Consider the following 15,222-nt stretch of genomic DNA (forward strand, 5'->3'; position numbering starts at 1 on the left):
TATGCATCTGATGAAGTGAGCTGTAGCTCACAAAAACTTTTGCTCAAATAAATTTGTTAGTCTCTAAGGTGTCACAAGTACTCCTTATCATTATTGATGTACATCTTTACATTCCACCATTTGGTTCTTCTAAACATTTAAACTCAATGTTAACACCTCGGCTTATAAACATTCACATTTTTATTATGTTACTCACAGAAAGAGAGCAGGGCTTAAAACACTGAATGTACAACTGAGTAGATATATTTTACTAGTAGAATCTCACCTTCAGTTGAAAGTTAGTGCTAAGCAAGGGACTGAAACTCTCCCCCTTGAGTGTTTCAACCAATTAAGTCAGACTGAGCTCTGGGAGTGGGGGTGTGAAACATTGTGAATTCTCCCCCACACACATACTGCCCTTTGCTATAGCCATTCTGAGCAATGCGGCCTTCAACAAGAAGAGGGAGTGGGGACTTGCTTCCATGACAAAGCAAATATATTTGCTGCTTACTGTGGAGGTGGGGAATGGCTGCAAGAGAGAGGAGAGGACAGACTACAGAAAAAAAAAAGAGTTGCCCGATTTTTACACTGGAGATTATGAAGTGTTTTCTAATGACCAATCAAGCTATCACCTTCAATTAGATTAGCAGCTAAAGGACTCAAAATAAACTATCATTTATCACCCCTCTCACAGACAAACTGTGAAATTAAAAGGAAAAAGAAATGAATTAATGTAAGAAAGCTGCTTGCCAGACTATGGAAGCTCCAGGATAGGTGCAGCTTGGATATGGTTTCAGGAGACAAGACACTCGTCATCTTAACAGGTAGTATACCCAGGAAAAGAAAGTCAAGAAAATGACTGAAGAAATGTCTTATCCTGTAATTAGGCTTGGCAGAATTTTATTTTCATTTTGTTATAATTTTGACACTAACATAAATAAAAAAGCTTAAAACAAACATTTATCAATTTAAGTTTTCCCAGTTCCTGGAAATTATGGGGGTCAGACAATTATTTAATCATAGTAGATTTAAGAAGTTAAAGCTTTATAAGTGTTAAAACACAAACTGTCAACATCAAATGTCAAAGGAAATATCCTTACATCAAATATTAGTAAGTTCTCAAGCTGCATTTTTCTTACTTCGCCTACCCGTAAATTGCAGTCATCATCTATGGGAATTTTTGTTTGTTTGTGTGTATAGTAAAATCGACATTTACAAAAATCTAATCTTTCCAAGCCTACCTATAATCGTGACACTGAAGTCTTGGGCCCCCTAACACATGTGATCATTGAGGTAAATTAAATGCAACACTTGTATGTCTTGTTTAGAAATGCTCTTCCCTTTTACTGATTCGCTGCTTGCTACTGCTCCGCCCCCCCGCGCTCTCTCTCTCTCTCACTCACACACAGACAGTTTCTTACCCCCACTTCCCTCCACGCCACTCTCAGTCCTTCCCTCCCTCTATCTCTAGGTTTGATACTGTCACACATCACCACAGTATCCAAGCATCTTCCATATAAAGTCAACAGCAGCAAAACCCTTTGGAGATTTCATGGAATTCCCCACTCATCTTCTCCTCACTCCCCCTTCCTTTGCCTTTCGGTTTAGGTATTCCACTCCTACCATCCCCTGCCCAATCCCACCTCCAACATTTTTTTTTCCATTGTGGAACTAACTCCAGGCTTGCAAACTACTATTTTGTATATCATAAACCTTCCCCTCCTCCCCATCCCCTTTTCTTTTCTTGTCTATTTAGATTGGCCATGAATAAATTTACGCTGGAAATTAGAAGACTGTTTCTAATCATCAACAGAGTGAGGTTCTGGAACAGCCTTCCAATAGGAGTAGTGAGGGCACGAAAGCTAACCCGTTTTAAGATGGAACTTAATATCTTTATGAACAGGATTATATAACGTGGTTGCCTGCAATAGCAGGGGACTGAACTTGATGATCCAGGAGCTCCCTTGCAGTCCTACGTTCTTATTGTTAACTATTTGGGGCAACAGGGTGCAAGCTGTTGGGGCTACCAGGTACTATAGCAATACAAAACTAATAATATTTAAAGTATATCCCGATCAGTATCAAGAACGACAAGTATATTAAAATACGTATTTAACTTTACTGGAAAAAATGCACAAGGGAAGAAAAGGTAGAGGACATTGATAGATAAAATGCCATGGTATAAAGCTATGATTGTTTATCAAACGTTTTCAGAAATAGACTTTTTAAACAGGTTTGCATTATAAAAGCAAACTGTCAACTCATCTGTTCTTTGATGAAACATTTCTCTATTTCACATGTGAAAACTGTTTAACTTAGATATCATCCATGAATCAACCTGTTCTCCACTGGTGCCTCAAAAATGCAAACCCCCAAAAATATCAAGCACATTCTTTTCGAAAGCATAATTTGCCACAAGGAAAATCTTCCTAGAGATCACACTCAAAACATTAAGTCTTTTATGAAGAGTCTCTTCTTTTATTTGCTCTTTACGTATTGTTACTATCAATAACTGACTGATTACATTATCAAGCTTCAAAGTGCTAGCACCTTGTTCAAACGTGATAAAAATACCAACTCCACAGATTCAAGAGCCAAACCAAAATCTTTTATAGAAGAAAAAAGTGGCTTTGAGGTACTTGTATGAAACAGAGAACACATAGCATAAGTTAAAAAAAAAATCTAAATACTGATTCAAGATTAAGCCTCCGTCTAGTTCCCCTAAAAAATGTTGAATGTGTATATACACTTCATTACAGGATAGAATTCAACAGAATATTCTTTGTAGCACTATCTCTATGAGAGTTTAACATCAGCATCAGCCTAAAAGCATATGTCCAACTATCACAAAACATTGTTCTGCAATCTCCTCAAATATTAAAAAAAAATGGAAGCACCTGTTTTTAAATCTAAAGTTTTCAAGTTATCAAAATTTATCAGTTAACATGTGAGGACTTGGACACACCTACCACAAATACATAGGGGACCCTCCCTTTAAGTCAATCCTATCGTCTGGGTTCTATGGAAGGACCCCAACATTTAGGAAGAATTATTGGGAGAAACCACATACCAGCCAGGTCAGACTGCAGAGACCTTGCAATAAATAACAGGTTTCAGAGTAACAGCCGTGTTAGTCTGTATTCGCAAAAAGAAAAGGAGTACTTGTGGCACCTTAGAGACTAACCAATTTATTTGAGCATAAGCTTTCGTGAGCTACAGCTCACTTCATCGGATGCATACTGTGGAAGCTGCAGAAGACATTATATACACAGAGACCATGAAACTATACCTCCTCCCACCCCACTCTCCTGCTGGTAATAGCTTATCTAAAGTGATCACTCTCCTTACAATGTACATATGCATCCGATGAAGTGAGCTGTAGCTCACGAAAGCTTATGTTCAAATAAATTGGTTAGTCTCTAAGGTGCCACAAGTACTCCTTTTCTTTTTAATAAATAACAGGTGATTACAAAAAAAATGCATCAATAACCATGCTGTCTCTTTAACTTTTAAAGTTATTTATAAGCATAAAGAAGAGATTTTACTGTGTGTGATGTCACAGAATGTTTTTAAAAACGTCTCAAACTTATTCACAACTGTTTTTTTTCTATTCAAGTCAGGATTTAAGAACAAAACTAAAAAAGCACTAGATACAAGAGTGGATGTAGAAATACAGTTTTAGTAGATCATGGGGATCATCTAGAGAAGGATTCTGAAGTGCTGAAGTTAGTGAAACTAGCTTGTTGTATAGCAAATAGTATGTACACATGTGCTATTGTTTGTTAGATTTAGTTCCTCAGTGTCACTTCAGATTTCTTTCTACAGAGTTTGGAGAAACCTTCATCTCTCATCCACTAGGTACACAAATCCAAAAATAATTTGAAGTGTTTGTATTCTTTTCAGGCTACTTTCCAGGTGAAAAGCTGAACTGTTTTTCTACTTTGCTGGAAACAAATTCCTGAAATGAATTAGGCAATATCTCTGTGTATATAAAATCTCCCCACTGTATTTTCCACTACATGCATGCAATAAGTGAGCTGCAGGTCACAAAAGCTTATGCTCAAAAAAATTTGCTAGTCTCTAAGGTGCCACCAGTACTCCTTTTTGCAATATCTACAGACCTCTGCTCTGTTCCATCATTCCCTCATGGATTTTGTTTCAAGATGGTGACTTTATGACTAGGGTTATAAGATAGAAGAATGTTTTGTATGCACAATTTTTTTCTTTATTACAGCGTTAGCAACTAGTATTGTTTTATAAAGGTGAAAAATATCTCTATTTACTCCACTTCACCAGGAGAACCCTTCAAATGTACTTTCCATTCTAAGTGAATATAATTCTGTAACAGTTAAACATTTAATGCTATGGCCCCATCTTCTGAAAATCTATATTACATAAAATCAAATGAATGAGCATGAGGACTAAAATGAAACACTCAGGATGGAAGTCAACTTGTTTTCTTTGTGTTATATACTACATAATTCTAGGTCATTTACTTGTTTTCTTTACAGGGTGTATTATGTTACTCTGGTTATCCACCACAGCCTTCAAATCACTAAATCAAAAATGCTTTGAAAAATCACAAATAAAATAGTAAATCCTCACCTTCTTTTTATTTGATGCAGATACATTTGATTTAATTTGAGTAAAGGTCTTGAGTAGAAATTTAGAGTCATCTGGAGACTGTGTAATCTTCTCTGTCTTATTTATCCCAAAGTGATGCTTTTTACAGAGCTAAATAATAAAAATACTGTGTCAGTTAAAGTTGATACTTAACATTTGTCCCAACAGCAATTTTTATTTATAAATAAAATTTAAATAAAATTAGATTTCACTAACATGTACTTAGACTCTCAGTAAGATTAAAAATAAGGCTAATATCTTCATCAGATTAAATACAAGTTCAACAATAAAAGAAGTATTTACATCTTTCCATCTACTTCTTGCTGTGTTAATTGCATGCTTTATAATGTGTCACCGCCATAACTACTTATACCCATAATAAAAAAGGTGACACACATCAAACCAAGTATTTTGACATGTACAATACAATCATGCTCCCGCAAAGAATGCCTGTCAATACTGAACTGCCACTAAACAATACAAACATGGATCATAAAAAGCTCTGTTAATTGTTATGCTAGTCTTTGGAAGTCAGACTGATATTTTAAATTGCTGAATAAATTCTTTTTTAAACAAGAAATTACTGGTTAATAGCAGTACTTCCATAGATAATTCTGCAAGATTCAAGTCATTCACTCCTAAACTCAATATTTCTTACTTATTACCATACCAGTGCATAATTCTACAGTTCTGTCCTAATTTCTCTTGTGTTTGGTAGATAAAACAGAAGTCATTTTTTTCCTGTTAAGTGCATTCACCTTTTTAGATTGTGTCTTCAGAAAAGACTTCAGATTATGTCTTATTTTTAAAATGATACAGTTAAAGAACTGTGAATACAATACATGAGAGTTTCATTTTCTATTTATACACAAATATTTTTAATCCTAAAATACCAATGTGTATCAGTAAGGAGAGGAATTACACTTATGGAACCTTGTACACCTTGGTTCTTTCATCCACTACTGAACCATTCTAAGGCACTCTCCCCCCTCTATCCTCATCTTTGCCTTTGACATGGCACACCAACAGTTACTTTTACTTCTCTCTGCCTCCCCAAAGGACAGAATGTAAATCCGTCCACAGGCATCTGTAAGTAATTACCAAAGATTCATTAGTCCAGCTCTTCAATTCTGTTTACCTTGAACAAACCAAAAGGTACTAACCACCATGTTACAGAAAGAGAAAAAGCAGAAAGTAAAAGGATGGTAAGTTCATACACCTTCTAGCATATCTGTTTAATTGTATCTTTAGACTGGCAATAAGTTTTAAATTATAAAATTCCAAGATTATCGTGTCCTTGCACTGCAGGGCTGGCGCGAGTTCATCACACAGTCCCATGAATGTGGCTTTCCTCATCCAAAAGTTCTGCAGCCACTGCTCACCATCCCAGACATGCATGACAATGTGATCCAACCACAGTGCTTGTTTCCCTGAGCCCAAAAGCAGCGTTCCACTGTGGTCAGCACCTCCGTGAATGCCGCAAGCAATCCCGTGTCGTAGCTACTACCCGTGGAGAGATCAATGTCACACTCCTCTTGCCTTTGTAGTTTAAGGAATAACACCACTGCCACTCATGATGGGTTAGTCAGAGCAAGCAGCATACTTGTCAATAGTGCCGAATCTGTTCTTGCAGACCGAAGAGGCCGAGCATGCAGTACACAAACCGTTCAAAGATAGCGCCAAAAATGCGAACAGAAGCACAGGGATTACTGGGATACGAAGCAATGCATCACAGGGCACTGGGACAGAACCCAGGATGCCCCGCGACCCCCTCAGTCTTCCCACAACTCTTAGTGGCAGAAGAGGAAGAGACGCTCTATAGGATAGCTGTCCAGAGTTCACCACTCTGAATACCACTGCAAGTGCCATGAGTGTGAACATGCTATTGCGCAAGCAGCTGACAGTGTGAACACACAACAGTGGTTTCTCTTCAGCGCTCGCTGAGAGGTGCTGTAACTCTGCCAGTGTAGACATACCCTTAAACACTTTATACATTTACTTCTGACAGTTACGACTGAATCAAAGGCTTACAAAATTCATTTATTTTGCAGAACATAAATTTATCATTCGTTAACTGTCATCCGTGCACTAATTATTCATGCTACAAGTCAGAATGAAATCACTAAACCTCAGATTATTTCAGAGAAATTGTTATTGTACTGAACACAACTTTTTACAGAAATCCAAATTTAAACATCAGGAAGGCCAAAAACAAGTTTTCATAACTAGATATGAGACCAATATCACTTATTCAAGTAGGAACATAAAAACAATAGTTTAATTTCCAGTTGACATAAACCACTTTGCTGTTCAGTGAATAGTGACCTCTGCCAAATTAAAACCCTGTCCTAAATATGAAAGGCTCCATATATTTCATTGAGCCATCCGTCCACCCATTTTTTTTTTTTAAACAAACATCCTGGTCCTGTTTATGTAGACTAGGTTTTGTAAAATTCAGTAAATCGGTGTCTTTTCAGGGATTTTCTGATAGTTAGCAATTAGTTATTTCCATAATCTCTTGTTTAGAATGGAGGTAAATAACGTGATCATCTTAAATTTACTAAGGAGAAAAAAGGAAGACGACTACAAAGTTTTATTTGTAATCTTCAAGTCTCAACTACAGATTACCAAGAAACCGAATAAGCTATATAGATTCCCTGACAATTATCTGGGTGTTTTCTTCCACAAATTTTTGTGACAGAAGAGCAAAAATTTGATTATTGATGGGTGATTATTAATAGTATAGTTACCAGATACTATCCTAGTAGGAAGTTTGTCAACACTGGATGCACATATTCATGCAGTTCTACTCCTATTGCTGCATAACTTGCTATAAGACTCTGGGAGGCAGAAGCTAATACTGTTGTAGAAGTAGCACACTCAGACCCCAACAATGGGGTCTGACAGAAAGAGTGCTTTGCCACACAACAGCAACTTTCCAGAACTATTGAATGAATAATTCTTTAAAAGATTTTATTTCCCAGTTAGTTATAAGCCTAGAGTCACACGTTAATTGTATTGACATTTAAAGAATACATTCTGGATCTGTTAGACTAGAGCATTTCTTACTAACAAGAACATAAGCTCTACAGTCCTGAAGATATCCTATTGCATACCTCAAAATAAGCATGAACATACACACTAAATAAAATGGCGGTCAGTCATTTCCCACTGAAGCCCCTGATTATCATATCTTTATAGGCACTATCCTCACCCTGTATCTCTGCAGGGAGGGTAGCCTGAGCCTAAAGGTGGTGTGAATTTCCCCTCTGTGGCATACACAAAAGCCTCCCCAACAGCTTCGGCCTCTGCAGAATTTGAGGGGACTGACAATCTGATCAGATTACTCTGGATTCTTTTCCTCCCAACCTACAGTGAAAATTAATACAGTCTGAGGGTGCATTTAATTCTTAGTTTTCCCTCATTTCTGAGAAGTCCCCCTTTAGAAATGTCCTGAGGCAGACATAGTAAGGGAAGCTTGTGTATGAAGGACTCCTACAGGAGTCATGATTACAAAACCAAGTAGGACTGCATGTCAGAGTGGAAGCAATGGGCATCCATGCCAACATCTGTCACTTCCTATGCATCCCAAGGGATATGTTGGCCCAATAAAAGATACTACCTCACATAACTACCTCACATACCTTGTATCTCTAAGAATTTCAAATTAGATGTTTTCAAGGTTTTAAAATCATACCTCCAACTCCAGATCCTGAGGGTCCGTTTCAGAGAGCGGAATCACTGCAATTTTGGTTATTTTGCACACTTCATGGCTTTCTGGGAGCTTGCCAATCAATGCTTTCTGGCGAATGAGAAGTAGCCACCATGGTAGATCTGGAAAATGTCAGCAAAATCTGTTAGTGTCACAACAGAAAATAATTAAACCATATTCACTGAGAGGACACAATCATATTAAACCCAAAACCTTACTCCTACCTTAAAAGTGTTACAATCTCATAGTCCAATTCCCTCCAGATTTTCCTGAGCTTTGTGGGAAGAAAAAACCCTCTGCTACTCTATCACTGAAATATTAAGGAAAGTCACCATGTTGTGGGATAAGCTATTAAGGGAGAGGGCACCACTGCTTCACTGGCAGCAATTAAAATGATCCCAGGCACATTCCTGCCAACATCAATAATGCTAGTGCACATTCAAAACAAGGTCAGTCAATTGGATTTCTGTATCATTAGAAACAGAAAAGGAAGAAAATTAGAGTTCACCGCACGGAAAAAAAGTCAGCCAACAGGGAAAAGCTTTTCCACAAGGCTGTATCACACAAAAATGGAAAGTAAATAAAACATTTAAACACAGCTGCTGTATCCATTTTAAATGGTCATAATGTGAACAGATCACTTCAGTGCACAGACATGAACGCTATACCCTAAAATCAGGCTTAATCAAGTTACAGAGCCTGTATTTTTAATGTGCATGTTAACCAGTTTGGGGAAAGCTTAGTTTTGTAACAAGGGAAATGTTAGTTATACTGGCACCTAAACAATCTTTGTAACACAAAAAACTGTGTAATACCTGACACCCATGTGAAGCTGACACATTTATCATACCCTCAACAATTCAAAAAGAGATGGGGAACTAGAGAGAAGTTAAGTGGCATACCCAAGCCTCCTAAATTCCTGTCCATGGTTAATCCATAAAACTATATTGTCACTGTTTTAACAAGCCAAAAATATCAGACTAACCCCATCTCTTGTCCAATATGCTGGGTTTTGTTGTTTGTTTTTTTTAAAAACACACACCCTCGCTATTTGTTGGACTCAGCAATAGTAACAAGATGGCATTGTGCATTTTGATGGATTTTTATATAATGCTATGCAAGCTTCACAAAGTCGTTGACATCACTATGTTAATACATTTGCTACGACGCAGTGTGCACATTTAATTGTAAGCAAGGATCACAATCGCAGTTTTGCTTTTACTCTTATTACAATGGATCGTTGGCTCATTCATGCAACAGTAAAAACCCAACCAAAATGAAAAACAAAGAAGTCTAAACTGATTCAAGTGAAGCACTGCCGCAGCACATATCAGTATATGTGCTTGTGGGGCGGTGGGGAAGGGAGGAAGGACGTAAACTAGTACAGACACAAAGAAGGGGGGAGCTAAAGGACAAGAATAAATTGGAAGCACTTTTAGGATTTCTATTTTCTCTTAGGCCTACAACTAAAGGGTAGACCAGTACAGAAAAAAACACTCAAGCAATGCTACAGACATTTTTAAAAATGCAAAGGAAGAAAAAAAAATTACTGAGCAGGAAAATCATTTCATTAAAGGTATTTATATAGAATAAGTATTTAAGGGGGGGGGAACAGGAATAATTCTGGGCATTGTACATTGTTAAAGATATTGAACATAAGTCAGTGTTTGAGGTCCAAAATTTTATCTACTGCACAAGTGCATTAAGGGTGAGAAAAAAAAGTCTTCCAGACTCAAAATCTAGATGCCTTCGGGTGGATTAAACTTTTTTCATAGAAAAGCATGTTTAGAAACTCAGCTACTAGAGTTTTGTTGATTCCCACATACAGAAAAGAAAGTTGACTTCTGGCCAATTTTTATGAGATACTGTATGTATGCCAGTCCTGCTGTCTATTGACTGAAGATGAAGGCAGCAGAGAACTATCAAAGCAAAGATACTTCTATAACCTACCAACATGGAAGCCAGATAATAGCTCAAAACTGCTGGAAGTGGTGTTGTGTTATATCAGTACTGCTGTTCAAGTGAGTTTAAAAAGCAATGAAGGATGGTCACAACCACTGAAGAGGCTCTCCTAAGAGTTACTTGCAAAAAGAACAGATCGGTTTGCACAAGACTGGAGTCAAGCACTAACTAGACCTGAAGAGCACTTCCTTTTGCCTGTGCTGTTCTGCACTGGCAGCCTCTGGAGAAGTGGCTATCCCCCACACGACCTTCCAAAAAAGGCCAAGAGTAGCCAAAAAAATTTATACCTTTTAAAAAAGTAAACGGAACTGCTGTAAGATAAAATTAACATTAGACACTTCAAACAGGGATTGAATTTCCACTTAAAATGGAAGCTCTGTCACTCTAGTAAAAAAGCTGTACCCTAGACACACAAGTCAGGCCAGATCTTAGAAATAGATCTGCACTGTAATTAATAGCTCAGCACCACCTTAGCCTCTGGGCAGCTACAGGCACAGCATGCCACGCCTGCAGCAGCACCTGCCCACGCCCCCCCCCACTCCTACGGGCACAGCGTGCCACGCCCGCAGCAGCGCCCGCCCCTCCCCCGTACCTACGGGCACAGCACCCCCCTCCCGCACCTACGGGCACAGCGCGCCACGCCCACAGCAGCGCCCCCCCCCCGCACCTACGGGCACAATCTCCTCAGGCCTGAGCTGCAATCAGTTTATTGCAAATACATATCAATAAGATATTTTGACAGGAGAGGGTACCGTCCAGGTCAATGGTTCTGAACCTGGGGCCCAATCAGCCGAGAGCTACGGCCCATTTGACATCCTCAGGGCCATCGAGATAATATTGCATGCAGTCCACATAACACGTTGTGGGCCACATATGCGGCCCACAGTAGTAAACAGGTTGAGAACCACTGGTCTAGGTTGAAGTTGTTTTTCCAGCATAGCCATGTTGATATTAAGTGAAACTTCATTTAACGAAGTGAGGAAAAAACAGTTGCTCACCTTCTCGTAACTGTTGTTCTTTGAGATGTGTTGTTCATGTTCATTCCAATCAGGTGTGTGCATGCCGCGTGCATGAGGGCTGGAAGATTTTTCCCCTAGCAGCATCTGTAGGGTCGGCCTGGGAGCCCCCTGGAGTCGCACCTTCATAGCACCCAATACAGGGTCCTGCCGACCTGCCACCCCCTCAATTCCTTCTTGCTGGCTACTCCGACAGAGGGGTAGTAGAGTGGGTATTAGAATGGACATGAACACCACATCTGGAGAACAACAGCTACGAGAAGGTGAGTAACTGCTTTTTCTTTGAGTGCTTGTTCAAGTCAATTCCAAACAGGTGACTCACAAGCCCAAGTTCAGGAGGTGGGGTCGGAGTCCTTCACTGATTGGAGCACCACTCTTCCAAAGGCCACATCGTCTCTGGCCTGCTGGGTGATTGCATAGAGCACGGTGAAAGCGTGCATGGAGGACCACATCGCTGCTCTGCAGATTTCCTGGGTGGGAACCTGCACCAGGAACGCCAATGAAGAGGCCTGAACCCTGGTGGAGTGCGCAGTGATCGAAGGAGCAGGCACCCCTGCCAAGCTGTAGCACTCACAAATGCAGGACGTGATCCATGATGAGATACGTTGAGAGGAGACAGGAAGACCTTTCATTCTGTCCACCACTGCCACGAATAGTTGGACGGACTTTCGGAACGGTTTCACTTTCTCGATGTAGAAGGCTAGCGTTCTGTGGACATCCAATGAGTAAAGCCTCTGCTCCCTGATGCTCGAGTGCAGGGTAGGGCAGAATACAGGGAGGAAGATGTCCTGGTTGATGTGGCACTGGGAGACAACCTTCAGGAGAAAAGCCAGGTGAAGCCTGAGCTGAACCTTGTCCTTATGGAATACAATGTAAAGGGGGCTCTGATGTTAGGGCCCTGAGCTCAGACACCTTCCTAGGTGAAGTTATTCCTACCAGAAATGCCCCCTTGTATGAGTGAGAGAGAGAGAGCGCGCGCGCGAGCAGGGAACAGGTCACCAAGAGCTAAAATGGTAACCCCATAAGTTCGGATAGGACCAAATTGAGGTCCCAAGCCGGGACAGGCTGTCAGACCAGCGGGTATAGTCTGTCGAGACCCTTAAGGAAATGGGTGACCAACGGGTTGGCAAAGACTGAGCATCCCTCTGCTCCTGGATGGAAGGCAGAGATGGCAGCCAAGTAAACTCTTATTGACGACGCAGACAGTCCCTGCTCCTTGAGGTGGAGAACACAGTCCAGTATTAGTGGAACTGAAAAGAGCATCAGAGACGAATGGTGCTGTGCAGACCAGATTGAAAATCTCTTCCACTTAGCAAGGTAGGTAGCTCTCGTGGAGGGTTTCCTGCTGCCCAGGAAAAAACTTGTCTGACTTGATCAGAGCAAGAAAGCTCAACTGGGTTCAGCCATGGAATTTCCATTGCGTGAGGTAGAGCGACTCGAGGTTTGGATGTTACAGATGACCATGATCCTGAGTTATTAAGTCCAGAAAGAGTGGCAAGGTGACAGGAGCTTCCATGGACATTTCCAGGAGTGATGTGTACCAGTGATGGTGAGGCCAGGCTGGAGCTACCAATATCACCAAAGCTTGTTCCCTCTGAATCTTGAGGAGCACTTTGTGAATGAGAGGGACAGGCAGGAACACATAGGAAACTGCCTCCCCATAGGAGGAGGAACGCAACCGCGATGGAGTCCAGGCTGCAATTCAGGAAGGAGCAGAATAGCTGACACTTCCTGTTGCGTCGTGTGGCGAACAGGTCTATCTGTGGAAAGCCCTGCTGATGGAAGATTGAGTTCACTACGTCCAGGAGAAGGGACCACTCGTGGCCGTGGAACAACCTGCTGAGATGGTCCGCCAACTCGTTCTGTACTCCAGGGAGGTACGATACTTGCAGGTGTATTGAGCGCTCTACACAGAAGTCCCACAGCATGAGGGCTTCCTGGCAAAGGGGAGAGGAGCACGCACACACAAGTTTGTTGATATAGAACATCGCCATGGAGTTGTCTGTCATGATTGATACACATCCCCCTGCTGGGTGGACTCGGAAAGTCTGGCATGCCAGGCACACCGCTCTCAGCTCTCTGACATTGAGGGGTAGAGCGAGATCCACCGGAGACCAGAGGCCTCCCAAATGTGCCCCCCAGCCCAAGTCTGACATGTCTGTCATTAGCGAGAGGGATGGCTGGTTAAGGGTACCCCTGCCTATATGACCTGAGGATCGAGCCAGCGCAAGATGGAGTTGAGTACCAGACGAGGCAGGGTTACAATCCTGACCAAACTGTCCCGGGCTAGCCGATACACTGAGGCTAGCCATGACTGAAGAGGTCTAAGTCTGAGTCTGGCTTCGTAGGTACTACGAAGGTACAAGCAGCCACGTGTCCTAGAAGTTTCAGGCAGTTCTGTACTATGGTGGTGGGGAACTTATTTAGACCTCGAATGATGTCGCCGAGAGCTCGAAATCTTACTTTGGGAAGGAACGCCCTGGCCTGTGTCGAGTCCACTACCGCCCCTACAAATTCTATCCTCTGAACCGTGGACAGCTTTGATTTGCCCTCGTTCAGTAGCAGGTCCAGTTCATCGACAGACGCACTTATGAAGATGGCTCTCTACCAGAGTCCTGGATCAGCCTTTGATCAGCCAGTCGTCGAGGTATAGAAACACCTGTACCTGTCGCCTGCACAGGAAAGCGCCCACAACTGCCATGCACCTGGTGAATACTTGAGGTGCCGCTGACAGGGAGAACGGAAGGACTGTGCACTGGTAGTAGGTCTTGTTCACCATAAACCTGAGGTATTTTCTATGGGATGGAGTTATTACTATGTGAAAGTAAGCATCCTTCAAGTCGAGGGCAGCATACCAGTCTCCTGGATCCAGTGAAGGGATGATGGAGGCCAAAGAGACCATGCGGAATTTGAGTTTCTTCATGAACTTGTTGAATTCTCGCAGAGCTAGGATGGGCCTGAGCCAGCCTTTGGCTTTCGGTATTAGGAAATACCAGAAATAGAAGCCCTTGCCCTTCTGCTCCTGAGGAACCTCTTCCACTACCCCTAGCAAAAGAATCTAGTGCACTTCCTGTATAAGGAGTTGCTCATGAGAGGGGTCCCTGAAGAGGAACAGGGAAGGGTCATAGGAGGGCACAGAATTGGATGGAGTATCCCCTCTCTCCTGTGTGGAGTACCCAGCGGTCCGAAGTGATATGGGACCATGCATGGCAGAAAGGGGATAATCGGGACGAGAAGGTAAGGTGGGGTAGATCCAGTTCTCAATATTGTACGCCATCCTAATGCGTGCCTTCAAAAGGCCTGTTTCTGGCCCCCAGAAGGCTTGGTATGGCCAGAGCCCTGGCCTGAGGACAGGTGCGGCCTCTTCCTGCATCCTCTACCACCTCCTCTGCCTGGATCCCCAGGTTCTGGGCCACCCTGCGCAACAACTGTTGTAGACCCCTGCTGTCCTCCAAAGCCAGGGCCGTTGACATGCCTGCAACGGCCTCATCTGGGTAGGACGAAGACGAAAACACTGGCCCATGGCCCTGGTCACTGCCCTCGACGCCCAGGGGATTGCGATGCTCATGGGGCTAGCATGCTGATGGAGCAGAGACACAGGCTGGTGCTGGGATCATCAGCGCCGTTGGCACCGGGATCATCAGTGCAGAACCCAAAGCAGCAGGCAGGAGTCATCACTGAAGATGGATCCAATGCCAGTAGCTGTGCAGGGGCGACAGACGCCAACGCGATCGACGCTGATCTAGATCTCGATGCCTGGCTCTGACCCTGGACCTGATGGTAAGCCCAGGGAGTCCAAAAGGGCCACTGAGTGGGTTGTTGCCATTGAGGTGGCCACGGCACCAGAGGAGGCTGGCCATGTCACCTAGATCTAGACCTGCTGCTGCTGGACCTATCCAAACAATAGGACTCTGCCTCAGAGGTCTCCGA

General features: G+C 42.2%; 1 protein-coding gene across 3 annotated transcripts in view; it reads right to left on the minus strand.

Annotated features, from left to right (window-relative positions):
• The window catches only part of INPP5F (inositol polyphosphate-5-phosphatase F), a 113,300-nt gene that overhangs the window by 37,284 nt on the left and 60,794 nt on the right, over window positions 1-15,222 (minus strand). For 2 of the 3 annotated variants that reach the window (XM_077823030.1, XM_077823029.1), the window contains exons 3-4: window positions 8,300-8,436; window positions 4,585-4,713 (exon numbers count right to left, since the gene is read on the minus strand). In XM_077823030.1, the coding sequence (XP_077679156.1) occupies window positions 4,585-4,713; window positions 8,300-8,436 (266 nt within the window). The remainder of the gene's footprint in view (window positions 1-4,584; window positions 4,714-8,299; window positions 8,437-15,222) is intronic. The other variant, XM_077823031.1, reaches the window with a different exon arrangement.

Source organism: Eretmochelys imbricata, chromosome 7, assembly GCF_965152235.1.
Source record: "Eretmochelys imbricata isolate rEreImb1 chromosome 7, rEreImb1.hap1, whole genome shotgun sequence".
NCBI lineage: Eukaryota > Metazoa > Chordata > Testudines > Cheloniidae > Eretmochelys > Eretmochelys imbricata.